The sequence below is a fragment of the Mixophyes fleayi genome, chromosome 5 (assembly GCF_038048845.1).
Source record: "Mixophyes fleayi isolate aMixFle1 chromosome 5, aMixFle1.hap1, whole genome shotgun sequence".
Lineage (NCBI taxonomy): Eukaryota > Metazoa > Chordata > Amphibia > Anura > Limnodynastidae > Mixophyes > Mixophyes fleayi.
The window spans coordinates 217889709-217907943 of record NC_134406.1 but is presented as its reverse complement, the minus strand read 5'-3'; the positions used below and the strand labels follow the sequence as shown (position 1 = coordinate 217907943).

General features: G+C 38.2%; 1 protein-coding gene across 1 annotated transcript; it reads left to right on the top strand.

The window, feature by feature from the left end:
* The first annotated feature begins 252 nt into the window (after nt 1-252).
* Nucleotides 253-16915, top strand: LOC142157822 (maternal DNA replication licensing factor mcm3). The gene is made up of 17 exons (XM_075211357.1): nt 253-330; nt 1374-1486; nt 2502-2710; nt 3534-3664; nt 5899-6137; nt 7687-7795; nt 7887-8040; nt 8122-8253; nt 8445-8653; nt 9857-10031; nt 11176-11299; nt 11483-11636; nt 13706-13846; nt 14610-14686; nt 14787-14878; nt 16312-16393; nt 16673-16915. The coding sequence occupies exons 1-17, from the start codon at nt 253-255 to the stop codon at nt 16869-16871; spliced, it is 2418 nt and encodes an 805-aa protein (XP_075067458.1). The 3' UTR covers nt 16872-16915.
* The last annotated feature ends 1320 nt before the right edge of the window (nt 16916-18235 follow it).

Sequence of the window (18235 nt, the reverse complement as noted above, 5' to 3'; positions counted from 1 at the left end):
TCACAAAGGAAAACACAAGTCGCTAATATGTAGCCGAAATCGCTGCCAAACAACCTAACAGTAACGAGTACATTAGCTGGTCTATGTTTACTCCCCAACAGACCCCAAATTGCTAGCAGGTCACCTGTTGCCCTGGAGTTAGACTGTGTTGTCAATCCCCATACACACCTGAAGGTGGAGCCACTGCCGTGTCACGTGTGTTGTCCCGGTATTATATGTAGGGGGCGCAGCGAGCGCTCACCTGCTGATAGTATGGATTACCCAGGGGGACTGGAGGATCAGGAGCTGCGGGAGGCGCAGAGGGAATATCTGGACTTCTTGGATGATGATGTATGAATCCAGTTTTCTTTTTCCCTTTACTGTGGCTGCACAAAACGTTCTGTGATTGTCTCCTATTTACTATTCAGACACATCACCCCTGACCGCTATGTAAAATGCAGAACGGAACCGTCCCGGAACGTACTTTGTTACATCCAGCGCCTGTTTGTGCTCTCACCCGTCCACTTACTGTGTGTTCGGACAATATGTGAGTGCGGAGTTCTGAAACCGGCAGAATAATGGTTATCATACGATGTATAAATGAAACAGGATAACTGGTCACACACAGTATCTGGTTTAGAAAGATCTTATTTCTGGCATTGACCATCACGATTGACTCCTATGTCACTTGCTCTGTGTGATGAATACACATTTCAGGGTTGTTCTAATGCTCAGTTTATTAACTTCTATGCTTCACGATGACTGTTATGTCTGCTCTACAGGACTTTGCTTTTAAAGGTAGCTGTCTCGGGCAGAATGATTATTTGGTTGAGAATGGAAGCTGGAAGGGAATTCATTTAAAAGAACTTGATGCTGATGTCTAAATTAGTATTCTCTCATTGATGGATAGAATAAGTTCTAAATGACTATATATATTTTTTTTAAAGTGCATAACTCCTATAGAAATATTTGAGAAGTGTGCGATTTCAGTTACCACCTCAGTCAGCAGAATGGTTAGGCCAGTGATGGACAACTTGATACACTCTAACCTTCACAAAGGCCACATGTTAATTTAATCTAATCTCTGTAATAAATTAAAACTATACGTTTAGGAGACACCTAATTGTAATAACATATCAGTAAGCATTTTAAAGTGACACTAGCTATAATAAACAAATCTGGTAAAGCATGAAGGGGCTGGGAGCAGCGTTTGGCCCTAGGGTTGCTTGTTGCCCATCACTGGGTTAGGTACAACCTGCTGCTGTATGAGATAAAATGTATTAGATTGGTGCATATAAAATGCTGACTAACTGCATTCAGAGTGACTTATTGTGATCATTGTTAGTTTCCATGGTGATAATGCATGTCTAACATACTATTTATGTATCTTTTAGCAAGATCAAGGTGTCTATCATGGGAAAGTGAGGGATATGATTGCGTCAAGTGAGCATCGACTAACTATCAATTTGAATGACCTCAGACGCAAAAATGAGCGCAGAGCAAATGTGTGAGTTATTGTTACTTTATTTGTCAGCTTACTTGTGTATACAAACCTATACAGTTTCTGGAATTTGTTTTTGTATGGTAGACTCCTAACTAATTAAAAAAGTAGCTAAACACCTTTCAACAACCACATATTTCAATGCATTGCAGAAAGTCAAAACTGTGTATGGACTCTAACCTCTTAAAGGAGAGGACCTGTCTGACAGGTGTTTACTTTTTTTTCCCACAGGATGAAAATTGTTTAGTTTCACAACTTTGAAGTTATTAGTCTTTTTGAAAGTATTTTCTACTTTTAAGTAAAGCCATGAAAACTGACTTTCTATTTCCTTGATAATTTAGAAAAGTTTTTGGAGGTTACATTGCTGAGCCCCTTGTTATGGGCTACAATTGGAACCAGAACACAGGTGTTTTGACAGTTTTCATCTTCTTACCCAGCTGGGTTGAACACTGTATTGTAGATTGGACGGTTTCAAACTTTTAAGGCAGAACACCCATGTAATGGCTGCGAATAAATTTGTTGACCAATCGATCAGTTCTTCTGTCTGTTTCCTTTTAATTACTGTTGTCTGTAAATTGAGCATGTTGCTAAAGCCTAAAAAGTAGCTTGGTGAACATTAACATTCAAATATTGGTGACACACAATTTGGGCATATTCTATTACAGATGAGGAATTGACACGTTCCTTTTGGGTTGTTATACATAGTCTATCTCAGCATATTGCCATTTTTTTCTACCACATCTAATGAGTAAAAAGTTAGTGGTTAAGGTAACAGTTAATACATTCCACTTTCATAGAAAGCATGTTAACAACCACTGCTATAGATGTTTACTTGCTGGCTATAAAAATTACAGATCTATCAAAACACCTGTTTAATTGATATCACATGTATACAAAAAGTTGAGAAACATGCATTTCAAAATATTTGTTCTGTTACTATTGTAAACTGTATGATCAAGAAGTATTGTGAACAATCCAGTTACAGAAGAGCACTGTAATTAATTGGGCTATTTCATTTCAGATTGCTAAATAACGCATTTGGGGATGTTGTTGCGTTTCAAAGAGCCTTAAAGGACTTGGTAGCTTCAATTGATGCTACATATGCCAAGCAGTTTGAAGAGTTCAGTGTTGGATTTGAAGGCAGTTTTGGAGCAAAGCATGTGTCACCTCGTACTTTGACAGCAGGTTTCTTGGGAAATTTGGTCTGCGTTGAAGGAATTGTAACAAAATGTAAATGGTCGTCTTTTATTCTCTGTATATTAATTACTTAAAATATCCTGAAATAAATACTTACAACTGCATTGTCACTTAGGATACATTTTCCTAATATGTCCAGCCCCCTAGACAGAGCTTGCTACAAGCTTCTGCATTTCCTAGGGCACTGACTGTTCTGTAGAACATAACTTGCAAATTTCAACAACTTTAAATGTATTCGGAGGGGACGGGTGAGTGGAAGGACCAGTCCCAACCAGCAATCCCTTGGTTTTTGGCCAAGGCTGTCTGAAATTCTGAGGCTTACCATGGCTCAGTCTTGGCATGTGACATGGATGCATAGAAAGTAGTGTGTACTAATCCAGTCATAGCCATTTAGTGCAGTAGGTTATCTTTAGCTGTTCTGTGGATTTTTTTTTTTTTGTTTTTTTTGTAAAGAGTTGCTTGTAGTGCGAATCTAGCTGTTGGGATGTGAAGTGTTACATGTGAGCTCTTAAAAAAGAGGGGGGATGGCAGATGTTGCAGTTTGCTTTGATTGTGATTATAATATAGAACCAAGAAAGTTGTGTTGCAAAAAGGATGAACGGTCTGGTGTGTGAGATATAGGGAATAAGTGATGTTAGGAAATACATGGTGTGTATGGCAAAAAGATGCGACTGTGAAGATGTGGGCAGAGGAGTAAGTATTTTGAGGTTGGGATATGGGGTTAAACTGGTATGTATTCAACCCAAAGGGGCCACTTAAGATATCTTTTAAGTGCACTTGGTGGAGGGAGAGAGGTTAGTACACTAATGTTTATTATAGACTTGAATACTTTATTTGCTGTTTTTTTTTTTTCTAGGTTCCTTAGTGAGACCGAAGGTCATGCGAAGTGTTCATTATTGTCCAGCTACAAAGAAAACTCTAGAAAGGAGATATACTGACCTTACAACACTGGAGGCATTTCCATCTAGTGCCATCTACCCCACTCAAGTAAGTGATTTTATATCTGGAATGGTTTAAAGGAGACCTGTAAAACATGCGGCCCGCCAAAGGATTTCAACCAGCCCACGAAAATGTAGAGGATGTAAAAGTAAAGATGTAATCAGTGCTTTGTTCGTGCATAACTTGTTTCTAACGTTACCTGGTGCTGCCCCACTTAGTTTGCCTTTCATTAGTCACTATTTTGTCTGTCATGTAACTTGGTGGGTGGGTTGCCACTGCACACTCTCCTGTTTGTCACATGAAACGTGGCAGCCAACCATCAGTCTCTCTAGTCTGAGAGGAGCGGGAGACGTATCTTTTTGCTGTATATTTGGTCGTTACTAGCGATGATCAGGGACAAAGTGAGTGCAGCCACGCGCCAACACAGCTGATGTCTGCTATGCAATGGGTGGCTACAATGCCAGGGCATCTTCCCTTCCCTCGTTGTGCAGCTGCCCGTCAAGTTACATGAGTGTCTGGCGCTCTTCATAGTCACACAGTTCAGTATTTCTTTGTATGCGTGCAGTTGCTGTGGAGATTTTTTGGTTCTAATAGTTTTTGGGGTGACTTTGTAAAATGGGTTTTAAGAAGATCAAATCAGAACATAGGGCTAGATCTACTAAAGGACGGTTTGGTCAAACTGCCAGTTTTTGGCTATTTTTTACACTAAGCCCAAACAGCCGTTAAAACTGTCAGCATTCACATTTTTTTTTTAAAACCACCCCTTTACAAATTGCCATCCCAATTTTAACAGTGATGAACATACAAACCACCAGATTTATTAAGCTCGGGTTTTCAAAACCGCTGTAAAACAGCCATCCAAACGGCCTAAATGAGAGGTGATTGTGAGTGGCGAGATTGCTCAAACTGCTGCTGTCTGAGCTGTTTTGTCATTCAGAACATAAAAGAAAGCACCATTGACATTTAAATTGTTTGGGCAATCATTATTTATTGCTTAAGGGGCAAAAATAATTTAATAACTTGAGGAATTTTATATATATATATATATTATATATATTTTTTTTTAAGGAGACACTGCTATAGCATTTTAATATTGGGGAAATGTGAATATATAATTGATTGTTAATCGTGGATATAATTATTTCTGTTGCACAATTTGGCATTACATAGTGCCCGAATAATATAATAATTAAATAATTTTGTCCCCTCACTGTAATGAACAGTTTTTCCCCCATAATATTAAATTAATTTTGCCCCTTAATCAATAACTGATTGTCCAAATAATTTAAGTGTAAGTTGTGCTTTCTCTTATGTTCTGAATGGCTTGATAGCTCAAACATGCTGTTTAAACTATTTTGCCATTCAGAAGCAGGTATTAAAACTGTCCTGTCTGTTGGATGGCGGTTTTGATGGCGGTTTTAACCAAACTGCCAGCGGTTTAGCTTTTTCAATCAGCCATACATCGCCATCGATTTTAAATCGCTGCCTCAAATCGCCCTATAGTAAATAAGGCGGTTTGGACCACTACACTGCCGGTGATGTGTGACCGTTTCAAACCGCCACAAAACTCGATTCTTAGTGAATCTACCATAGTGTTTAATCTGGAGTGGACAAATAGATACTTGTTTACTCACACTAGAGATAAAACATTGTGACTTGTTTGCCAAGAACTAATAGCTGTTCCTGAGGAATACTATCTTCGTTGCCATTTCGAATCAGAGCGTCCTGACTTAACCAAATTGGGCACCAATGAAAAACAAATTAGTGTCCAAATTGTTGAAAAATCTCAGTGGGGAACAACGGTTTTTCGAGAAAGTAAACTCAGAAAATTAGGCGGCTACTATGGTTTTCAGATTTTTGAAGAAATTGCTGGTGCTTGGAAGAATTTTACTGATGGTGACTGCATAAAGTGTTTGCCCATTGCAGTTTCTGAATTATGTCCCAATAAAAGTGTTTTTAAGAATAAAAGTTTAGAAGATATATTGAAAACATCGATTTCAAACATGATTCCAGAGTATGATAAACGGATTGCTGATAAGTGTAATACAGTTTACATTTAGTTAACGGGGTGTAAGAAAACCACTAAAAACCTATCTGCAGCCCATAGAAGTTTGACCTAGTTTGACCTATTTTAATTTTGGCCCCTACCTACTGCCAAGTTGTGCAGGTCTGGTTATAGCATATTGAGGCATCAATGGTTTTAGTCTGTATCTTACAGACTTTTATTCTAATCTTGTCCACCCATTCCAGTGACCTTCCATATTCTTTTCTGAATGGATTAGGATGAAGAAAACAATCCTCTTGAAACAGAATATGGGCTGAGCACGTACAAAGATCATCAGACTCTGACTATACAAGAAATGCCAGAAAAAGCCCCTGCTGGACAGCTCCCTCGTTCTGTTGATATAATTGCTGATGATGACTTGGTGGACAAATGTAAACCTGGAGACAGGGTCCAGATAGTGGGCATATACCGCTGTCTTCCATCCAAGCAGGGAGGTTTCACATCTGGTACATTCAAGTATGAAAAGCTTAAGTACATTATAATTTGTCACCTGTGTTGGAACTGAATTATTTAATTTTTGTAGAAAGAACAAGTACCTAGATTTGCATTGATTCGGTGCTTTCAGCATCATGGCTGGTTGTCAAGCTGACTTTATCCTAACATGATGTATTCACCACTAGTTTTGCATTTGGAGCTTCAGACCAAAAAGTAACAGAGTGTAACTATAGCCATATTAGTCTGTGACTGCTCCAGAAACACAGAAGGACCCTGCCCCAAAGGAGAAAAGGCACCTTAAAGTACAAACTTAATATGGATTTATAACTTATTGAGATGTTATGTGTAAATTAATAAGAATAAAATCTTTCAGCTAGAGGTCACTTTGCAATCAGACGCAGCTAGCTAGCGCTGCCAATCATTTATTTACCGCCATCCATTCCGTAGATCGCTGTACAGAGACTATTTGGTCATTCACATCAGTGCCATTTGAGCTTTGTCTAAATTCCCTCAAACATAAACTAGGGTTAATTTTGTCAGCCAATTAACTTACTGGTATACATTTTTGGGAGATTATTCCGCGCCAACAATATTTGTTCCTAAAGTAATCTTAGCGCTGAATACTCTCCAAAAATGTTATAATTGTTTGATTTCTAGATCTGTGTGATCTATTTATATATTCGGAACACTGATAGCAGTTTACATTTTTATTCAATTTACGGATATGTTTTTGGAGTGTGGGTGGAAACCTGAGCACCTGGAAGAAACTAATGCAAATACGGGGAGAACATACAAACTCCACACATGGTTGGGAATTGAAATCATGATCCCAGCACTGTGAGACTGGAATGCTAACCACTGAGCCACCAATGATCACTGTTATCACTGCAACTTATTACACAAACCAGCTCTACCTGAACCACAATTATGTGAACATGCCTTTATTGTACTCGGCCTACACTTGACCGACACTTCTCCTGTTATGAGAAATCAGAAGTGTAAAATGTGCCAGAATATCAACATGCATCCTTTTATTTTTTTATTTTATGTAAATAAAACTGATAAACAACCACCTCTACATGAGCCCCTAGATGGGAGAATAATCCTTAGGTGAGAGCATTTCAGCTCTGAAGAGCAGAATAGGGCAGCTGTCAATTAATCTCTCCCCAAGTATGCCTTTTGTTTATCTTTTATAAACCTTAACATATGTAGGTCTTCATTGACCTTTTCAATATATATTATGAGGAGCACAGCCTGGCTCAGTCATTTGGTTTTATTCTGTACAGTAGCGGAGAGGACATACATTCTGGCATAGTACTTTTCTAGAGGATGTAGAATACATCTTAGAATGCATTTTTCTTGTGACCTATTATGTGTGCAGCTGTACATTCCAGCCCTGATACAAAACACTACGTGTGTGCACAATTGTGGACTTTAGAGGGCATTAATGACATTCAGGTGAATGTTTAACTGCACAGACATATTGTATGGAATTAATTTCATCAATATCCGTGTTCATATTGGTCACTCCAGTTAAATGCATAGACTGATTATTAATTTGCCAATTTAGGACCATTTTATTGGCTAATAACATCAAACCGATGAGCAAAGAAATTGCCCCAACGTTTTCAGGTGATGATGTAGCAAAGATCAAGAAATTCTGCAAAGCTCATTCCAAGGTAAGATCAAAATGAACTCTTAAAATTTGCAATGAACGTTAGCTTTGTTTTAAATTCTTATTTACACTGTTTAAATTGTTATTTATTACAGGATATTTTTGACCAGTTGAGCAAATCATTGGCGCCCAGCATTCATGGTCATGAGTATATTAAGAAGGCCATTTTGTGCATGCTCCTTGGGGGTAACGAGAAAGTCTTGGACAATGGGACGCGCATAAGAGGAGATATTAACCTTCTCCTAATAGGTAAAGACTATTTCACATTGCCACAGGTAGTCCCGGGAAGTTTGTGTCGAATATACATATATTTTTATTTTAAATTTGTAGGAGATCCATCTGTTGCCAAGTCTCAGCTGCTGCGATATGTGTTGCACACAGCTCCAAGAGCCATTCCCACCACTGGTAGGGGATCCTCAGGAGTTGGGTTAACGGCAGCAGTGACAACTGATCAGGAAACGGGCAAGTACATTTACTTATCTGTACAAGTGACCTTGAATTCTACCGAATTGGGTAGAATTGGGAAACAGGAATGTCCAATAGATGAAAAAGATTGGTGAAAATGAAGAACAGAATACTGCTCTAGGACACTGAAGAATTGCTTAGCAATGCTGCAGGTATCTTGCAATAAATCCGGTCCTTTGGCTTTCTAGGAGAGAGACGTCTGGAGGCCGGTGCCATGGTACTGGCTGATAGAGGGGTTGTCTGTATTGATGAGTTTGACAAAATGTCTGACATGGACAGGACTGCTATCCATGAAGTGATGGAGCAAGGTCGTGTGACTATAGCAAAAGCAGGAATTCAAGCAAGACTAAATGCTCGATGCAGTGTTCTTGCTGCAGCCAATCCTGTGTATGGGAGGGTATGTATCATGGCAAAGGGCAACTGTGCTTAATGGGTTGTATTAGTGGGACGGTTTTGTACCTGACTTTTGTGGGAGTGTCATATGCATTTTGGAGATTATTTAACATCACCAAGTACACTGCTGCAGGCTACGCTACAGCTCCAGTTTTGTATCAATAGCATCACTTTCAGTGTTTCATGTATTTGCATTTGTATGGAGCTTAATTTCTTGAACATTTGTCAGATCTACATACCATTGGTATTATGTATATCATACAAACATAGGGCCTGATTCATTAAGGATCTTAACTTGAGAAACTTCTTATTTCAGTCTCCTGGACAAAACCATGTTACAATGCAAGGGGTGCAAATTAGTATTCTGTTTTGCACATAAGCTATCAAGTATTTGTGTGCTACATGAAAAACAAGGCAGTATTTAACTTATGTGCAAAACAGAATACTAGTTTGCACCCCTTGCATTGTAACATGGTTTTGTCCAGGAGACTGAAATAAGAAGTTTCTCAAGTTAAGATCCTTAATGAATCAGGCCCATTGTCACTAAAGCTGCTGCTTAGAAAGTGTGGGTTCCTAATAACCAGAAATATAAACCACTCAGAGCATCACTTCCGTTTAAGGTTAAATATAAGATGTACAGTCTGAGTGCCTATATGATGACTAAGTTACCCCTTTGTATCCAACACTAAGTGGAACGTGTACTGTTATTTCAAGACCTTCTCCTGTTGGTTCCTTTTTTTTGTAAGTTATCATTAACTTCTCCTGGTGGAGTTTTGGGCAGAATATAAACTAAAAATGTGTAGGTTTTTACTAGTAAAGGGATTGTACAATTTGCTGTTTGAAGTATAACCTTAGTGTATGCAGCAACATGGAGGATGGGATCTGGTAGGTTGTAGGTTGCTTGGAGCAAATCATAGTCTGTCTCTATGGCACTGAACGGACTCCCTCTTTCAAACTTCTCCCATATAATGGCTGTGAAAAAAAAAATTGCAATCTACATTTAAAGCAAAGGGGTGCACAGTTTTATCTTAGTTTGGTGTCTAAAGACTTTCATGTTGTGACACAAGTCAACAGGCATAAAAATGTGGAGGCCTTGTCCCATTAATATCTGGCTAATTCATTTTACCAAAGCAGGAGGTCTCCCTCTTGGTGACTGTGAGATCTCCGTGTAGAAGAGTTTGACTTTATATTTATTTCTTATCAACAGTATGATCAATTTAGGACACCCATGGAAAATATTGGCTTACAAGACTCTCTGCTGTCGAGATTTGATTTGCTTTTTATTGTTCTGGACCAAATGGATGCAGACAATGATCATGAAATAGCAGACCATGTACTGCGAATGCACAGATATAGGACTCCTGGGGAGCAGGATGGATATGGTATGCGACCTGTGTTCTTCCTTTATCTTTTTTTACGAGACTTCATTAAAGATTGGAAGCTGCAACTGTGCAACCACTTAGAGCAGTGTTGGCTAACCTGTGACACTCCAGGTGTTGTGAAACTACAAGTCCCAGCATGATTTGCCAATATAAAGCAGCTTATTGCTGGAAGGGTATGCTGGGACTTGTAGTTTCACAACACCTGGAGTGTCACAGGTTAGCCAACACTGCCTTAGAATAACAAATAGGTGATGGCTAAGCCTGGCCGAACTGAAGCCTCCCAAGTGGCTGAAATGTCAAATTACAGGATCATTGTACGATTTGTCTGCACAAGTCGCCATACTGGATGAGATCCACCTGTTTAGCCCTTAAGCAGCGCGCTGCTGCTTATGTTCAGGTGTCACTTGGACCTTTAAATCATCTGAAGATGGTCAGGCGGAGGCTAGTTGCAGTCTTTCAAACGTCTCTACTGAACCAACCTACTAACATGGTCAATAATAATTCAATCTTATATGGATTATCATTTTGAGACGAGCAATGTAATAACTGGCCAGTTACCAGATGAAACTGCTGACGTGTGGTCAGTTCAAGACTCTAGAAATCTATTAGTACTAATATTACTTTTATACACAATACTTTGAGCCAGAACAATTTATATACCTCTGTAAATCAGCAATCCCATGAAAAAAATAAGGTGTTTTTGTTTTTTGTTTGTTTTTTCTTTAGCATAAATCCCTCTGGCAGGAGAAGAATAATGTTGGTATTCACCATTTTCCCTTTTTTTTTTTTTCTTCAGGCTGCTAATTTATGGTTCTTTACTACAATGGCAACCACAGTCACATAGCACATGGTGTAGTGAGCAGGTTGGTTTTAGAATGCCCATCTAGCTCTGTCTGTAGTCTTCCTAGTCCCCCCTCTACCATCGCATGACATGCTGTGAGACTGTAACAGGCTGGCTGTGTCTTTCAGATCTTAACTTGCTATTTAAAGAAGGAAAAATAAATACATTTGCAATTGCAGTTTCACTTTATTTTAAAATGTTTGATATTTAGCATGACAAATACTAATAAATATTCATAAGACTTAATTATTGTAATAACACGATGGTAACATTGATTAAATTAGAATTTTGTTGTATTTACAGCAATGCCACTTGGGTGCAGTGTTGATATTTTCGCAACTGATGATCCAAATGCCTCTGATGTCACTGATCAAGAGCTTCAGATTTATGAGAAACATGATAACCTGCTCCATGGTCCACGCAAAAAGTTTGTTATTTTGATTACTGTGACTTAGGGCTTTCATTGGTCTGTTTTACTCCTGTTACGGTACATTGTCTTATAGGACAATGGTTACTTTGGTTCTATCCATTGGTTTTGCATTAATTGCCATTCTTCAGTCTTATAAAGAGTTTTGCCATTAAAATTGTATGTTTTTTCCCTTACCTGAAGCAAAGCAAAGATTGTAAGCATGCAGTTTATACGGAAATATATCCATGTCGCTAAACTGATGAAGCCTGTTCTGACTCATGATGCAGCAGATTACATATGTCAGGAATACTCCAAGATCCGGAGCCATGATGAAGTGAATAATGACCGTGCTAGGGTATGTACGTTTTATAGTAACCCATTGTGTATATAGATATTAGTACTTTACATTTCATCTACCATATCAATATGTTCCTGGACTACAGTTTAGAAAGGGATGGGTGAAGGATTTTTTTTTCTTGTGACAATGCTTTGCTTTTATTACGGCATTGTTGATCTAGTTGCATAAATATTTTGATCATATGTAGTAATCACTGGTGCAGTCTTAAAGTTTACAGTAAACCAATGTCTGGTCGTGTTGATGCATGTGTGCCCTGTTGAGTGGAGTGAGCATGCTCTTTTAACCCCTCTTGTATAAATACCTTATCTACCTGATAGGAGAAGAATGGTTAATAAATGCCTGTAACTGTGCTGATTGTGTTTAAAAGCCCCATGTTTTCTTCATGTTACTTCCTGTTGCCAGGAGCAACCTTAGATCAGGATGTAGAAATTGTTCAGCTAATCTCCTGCATGATGTTTGGTCGATGGACAGATTATAATCTGCCAAATGTCCTGCAGGAGAGTGGTGGAACACAATTTGAAATGTTCAATTTCCCAGTTTAGTGGCAACCAATAGCCTCTTAGAGGGAAGAGGCAGCTGTAATTAGCAAGCAGGTAAGTTATAAATATTTGACTGCCCTGTTAGTAAGTTGTCAAGGAATAAATATAAGTGGAGTTAGCTCCTCTTTGCAATTCATCATACAGTGGACACCAAGGAACCTTCATAATGAGTTTGTTAAAAGGACTATTAATGATGGTGCTAACCGATTGTCAACAGTCAGAGCAGAAATGGCATAGATCTATCATACAACAATGGATTTTATTTTATTACAATTTCAGGTTTGAACAGTAAAACCACAATGGGAAAAGGAGCTCAAAGATTTAAATATAAATTAATTTATCCCATGAGTGTACAAAAGAGGCCTCACGCTTGCAAAACAGCTGTAGAATTCCCAGTGTTTGACACTCTAGGAAGAAGAGGCATAAAGTGAAGAAAGACATAATATAATGTTTTGCCAAAAAGCAGATGAATCTCTAATAGACTGCACAGTGGTTAGCGTTACGGTCACACAGCATTGGGGGCATGGGTTCAAATAGATTATAGGCCATGGGGCTGATGTGAATATTTCAATATTTTCTGCAAAGCTTTGCATAATATTGTGGTCTTATAGAAACGGTGTTACATTAGTCAGCTTGTATCTATAGTTTGCAGACTAAATCTAAAAATGACTCCTAAGATTCTACCCGTTTTTATTGGTAATTTTCTTTTCTATTCCTATCACTGTTAGTACCTTAGATTTCATTAGTGGTAAGTGAATACATGTTTGAAAATAACAAACATCTTCATATATTTTGAAAACAGGGGAATAACATTGATCCTGGGATTTCAAGGATGTTTTAAGTACATACCAAATGGTTTCTGAGTGAAGGTGCTTTTTGAAAACGATTGGAATAATTTTTTTTTATTTTTTTTTAACAAAGTAGGTGAAAAAGTAACTTTTTGATAGATTAATTGTGTTGTACAATAAGTCTAATATCATTTCTACCTAATGAACACCTTGAAAATATTTGGCTTCTGTTTTTAACCTTTTGTGAATTTTTTGTCCTCATAAATGAATATTTACTTATACAAGAATTAATGTATGGCAAGGACCCACTACAATAAGGATCTGTGGTATTAGGTTCTGTTGTACAGCTCGTAAGTGATACTTGCTCTTTTTCTGCTGTTTCTACGAGTCCCTATACAATGTGATTGTGTTCAATACCAAGTGATTCCAACAGCGCCCAGTTGTAGGGTGACATCTATTAGATTGCTCCCCCGGAATATCTTACCATAATGTCTGGGTGTAGTTCAGTGGGTTCAGAGTGAGGTCTGGGCCAGGTTTCTCTGTACTGTCCTCATTACTACCCAAGAGATTTAGTGTGAAGTGGCTTTATATAGGGATAGCTTAGGTCATTTCTTGTTGAAGCTATTTGCACCCTGTGTTTGGGATTAAACAATCCTGTATGTGGGTTGTCCAGACTTTGTTGCCTTGTTTTACTTGAGCTTGTAACTTCCTATACAATTGTGTATTAATCTTCACATAGACTATGCCGGTCACTGCTAGAGCACTTGAAACCATGATCAGATTGGCTACTGCTCATGCTAAAGTACGAATGAGCAAAACCATTGACCACCAGGATGCGGAAATGGCGCTTGAACTTGTTCAGTTTGCTTATTTTAAAAAGGTATGTAGACCTATAAACTGTATATAAACAAAGCTGACTTATCTTGCACCCCCACATTAGGTACTCATTCAGAACATTTCAAGATCACTTTAGCTATTCGGATCTTTTGGTTACCTGTACTTTGGAAGCAATTGCATACAGGGTTATAATTTAATTGTGCAATCGACCTTTGTTATACAACATTTTGTATCTTTTTTTTTTTTTTTTTTTCTATTTTTTTAATTGCTGTAGAAATGTAAAATGAAGATTACATTCAAAAGACAAGGTAACAATATTGATTATTTTCATATAATAGTTATTTACAACTCCAAGTTAATAAGTGAGCAGTAAAGATGAGTCCTGTGCATGTGTCCTCTTTCTCCTCTGTATCCTGTACTATTTCATGTTTAGTATTAAAGGATAATCTGCACCTGCATTTTTACATGATGTTCATGAAGTCCTTTTGCAATTGTGTTATGAAGGTTTGACGTTTCTGCTATAATTTCCTTATGTATATTGTAATTAATGTACAGATATTCGGTGATTAAAGAGGGGCTGTTAGCTATTGGCTAAAAGATGTTTGGCATAATATTCTGTGCACTATGAATGGGCTAGAAAAGAATATTGTCCAGCTCCGCTCTAAGCCCCAGAAAGCTTTAAATATCTGTGGTTAAATATTGAATACTAGCTGAGGAAACTGAGGTGATGGTAGGTTCCTCTCTAAAAATCATAGTAAGACATACGGGAGTGTCATGTTTTGCTAATTAATGAATTTGTCCTTAAGGTCTTGCCGAAGGAGAAGAAAAAAATGAACAAAGATTTGGATTTAAGTGAAGAAATGCCAAGTCAGGAGGGTGTAAGGTACCATATGCAAAGCATTGACTACTGTCCTTTACTGAAATGTGATATGCAATATTTGAGTCATGAACAGTAAGGTTTTTTTTTTCTCTTCTCTCTTCAGGAAAAGTTCAAGGCGTGCAGGTAAAATGTCTGACTCTCAAGACTCGACAGACCCTTATGCTTTTAGCCAGGATGATAAAAGTCAGAATGAATGTAAGGGTATTTATATATCACCACTTTTGTATCATGTTTTTTAAGTAACATTGCTTAGAATTTTAAAGCGAAATGGTCATGCAAAACATTGTCTACTCAAGAGAAAACCCTCCAATGTGTACAAACGTCTTTGGGTTTTCCACAACTTACATATTTATGGTCTGCACTGAAACCCATTTACAAATACCAGTAATTAAAATGTTTTTGTTCCACAACCAACAAGAATACAAAATGGCCATCTTCTGCAGGACTGCATGTTGATCTCTAGACTGCAAATTTGTGTAATACAATAGTAAACCAGTTACATAGAGCAACATTTCTTGGGTAACTTGCATCTTTAAAGCTTCGTGTAGCAAATACTCATCTACATCCACTATTTAATAGCAAATGTCAGTTACCTGACTTAAAGGATGATTCAAACTAAACTGCAGACCTGCGAGAGCCTTAAGGAGTTTTGTGGTTGAGGAGAACTCCCTGACACTGTAACCTCTGCTTGTCCTGTCTAGTTTGTCTATTGGAAAGTTTAGATGAAGCTGTGCTGGTGGGGATGAGTTCTTCATTGGGGGCTCCCATAACTCAAATACATTTTAACTGGATCACAAACTAATATTCCTGTCCAACCCTGTACCATAGCAAGAATTTCTAGAGCCGGAGAGGACTACGCTCACAGTGGAAGTACAGAAGTTTATTCACGCATCTAAGCGCACAATGTCGTGTGTAGCAGTGTTAAGGCTTTGTTAAATTATGCTTTTAAATGGCCCAACTGTCTGTATATTTAGAAGAGACAGCATTTGGGTCTACTCTGTAAAGGGTGAATGTGTCCCATTTAGGTGACTAATTACATTTTCTTGAATGTTTGCAAAAAGTGCTAGGCTGGGCATATGGTCATTGCTGGATTCAGGGGTACAGTACTAACTTGTGGCGCAGCCATTGGAATTGCTGTATTCATAGGTCAGCATTGTAAAATTAAAACTTTTAGATAATTGGTCAAATAATAAACAATGGCGCTGTGTCTCTGAATATACCCAATAGAGGAGCTTATGAAGGAGTGTCTAAAGAATCACTTTCTTCCCAAACAATGAGGTTGCAGACAATCTCACTATGAATGGGGGAAATGTAAAATATAACACACAAGCGCCTTCTAGTGCAGTGAATTGTTAAAATTAAGTATTGCGTAAAAACAGTGCGCAAATTATTAATTAAATTAAATAACCGGTTAATTGGGGTAAGGTTTCGATAGTGGTTTCTTTATTTGGGACAAAATATGGAGTGGATTTTATGGTCTGAATAACCATTATATTGCATGAGTCTGTCTGGTTTTTAATTTTAAAATTGTGGGAGCAGTATGTATACATCAGCAAGAAAATAAAGGTGATTTCATCCCTGGATAAATACAAAATGCTCATTCTATTTATACTACTGTTCTTTCATAGCTTCTCAACATGTGAGAACTCCAAGGAAAATGTTGGAAAGTCAGGGAGAGCTCATCGCTAAGAGTTCATTAAGTCAAAACAGGTACATGGAATGAACATGGTGACGATCACCTATTTTGTACTTATGATTGATGCAGAATAAGGTATTGTAATGCTTACATAACCCCATGTGACAGTGTGCTAAGCGTCTGGAAATATATGGTTTATTACATTATTAGCAGAATCCCTCTTTGTAATGTGCTATGTTACTATAGAGCTAAATAGGCCCTTAGTGGGGACCCCTGTATAAATCACACACAGCCTGATTTGTTTGTGTGTTCTCCCATTTATGATTAAGTAATCTTTGTGTTTTCTTTCATAGAACAAAAGAATTTAAAGCTGCTCTCCTAAAAACCTTTAAGGCAATGCGGTCGCAATCAGTCGCTGTCAGTCAATTATTGGAATTGATTAATAAAGGAAATGCTGAACCTTTTGAGTTATCTGAAGTAAAAGAAGCACTGAACAGCATGCAGAATGACAACCAAGTCATGGTTTCTGATGACGTGGTGTTCCTGATTTAAAATGATTCACCCTTTGTAAATGAATTAATATATTTTGGTTTTGTATGTGTATTTATAACTTAAAATAAATGGTGAGCTGATGACCTGTATCCTTTTTCTAAGCGGTATAAAAAGCTCTGCTGATATTTTGTAATTCACTTCCATGATAATAAGCTAGTATAACAGGAACTGTTCATTTGTCTCCAACTCGTTTGCCAGTGGCGCATTCTAAGTGAATGAGCTAAACTGGTTCTATTGGCATTCTGCACACTGGCCAAGTTGAGGGTCGTTCTTTATCAGCACTCACAACTTGCCAAGATCAGAGCAAGTGAGAAATGTGCTTGTTTGCATGGTCCTATGACTAGGATAGCCCTTATATAGGATATAGTTGCAAATTCAGCAACGAACACTTCTGGTAGCTGAGGAAGCTTTGAACTGAAATTGAATCTGTCCAGTCAACTCCCATCATTAAATAGAGACAAACTGCCTAACCCATCCAATCTGTTTAAATAACCATTAAATGCTCTGGAATTTAGCTTCAACCCCACAGCTACTGGTCTTGAAAAACTGTCAGATGCAGCACTGGTGGAATTTGGTATCCATGTGAACTGCAGGCACCGTGGACATGAAACTTCTAGTTTGTGGGGATAAGGTTTTTATTGGGGAAAAACATTTGTGGAAGTAGAGTAGGATTATTCCAAACAGGACAGTCGGGCACTGTAGCTTTTGTAGACAAGAAACGAGTACTGTGAACCAGATTAATTATTTCACTACTGAATAAAACAGAGCACTCCGATATCCAAGATATATTGGTGATGCCACAGAAAATCACACCCCCCCCCCCCCCACCCCAGACACACATGGCCACTGGGGTGTGTTCCATCCGTTACTGGTAAGACTGATAAGTGCATTTAGCTTCATGTGTGTGAGCATTTTAATTGTGGGTTTCATTTAAGGTTATCACTGGTTAGAAGATGTCATGCTTTTCTATCCCAAACCTATTTAATAATAATATCCTTTAAGACCATCTTACAAGCCTGTGAGAAGGTGGATGAAAATATATAGAGCATACTCACATTTTTGGTCTGTTCTCTGGGCAACTGAGACAGTTCAACTCCGTCAGGTGCTTGTCATAAGGCTCAACAATTTCTAAGGCTGTATAATTTCAAGTGCAGGTATCAATAAAGGGACTGTGCCCTGTTTGAGCCCCATCTATAAGAAAAACATCCTTCTGTGTAGTCTATTAGTAGGGGTTGAGGGTCCACCTTCCCAAAGCTACCCAACAGCCGTTGCCAGGAGGCAGAGCAGGGATGTCTTTGTGCTGCAGGTTTTCAGTTATCCTAGCTCTTGAAACCGCTAAGATATGAGGTGTGCATTCGATGTGT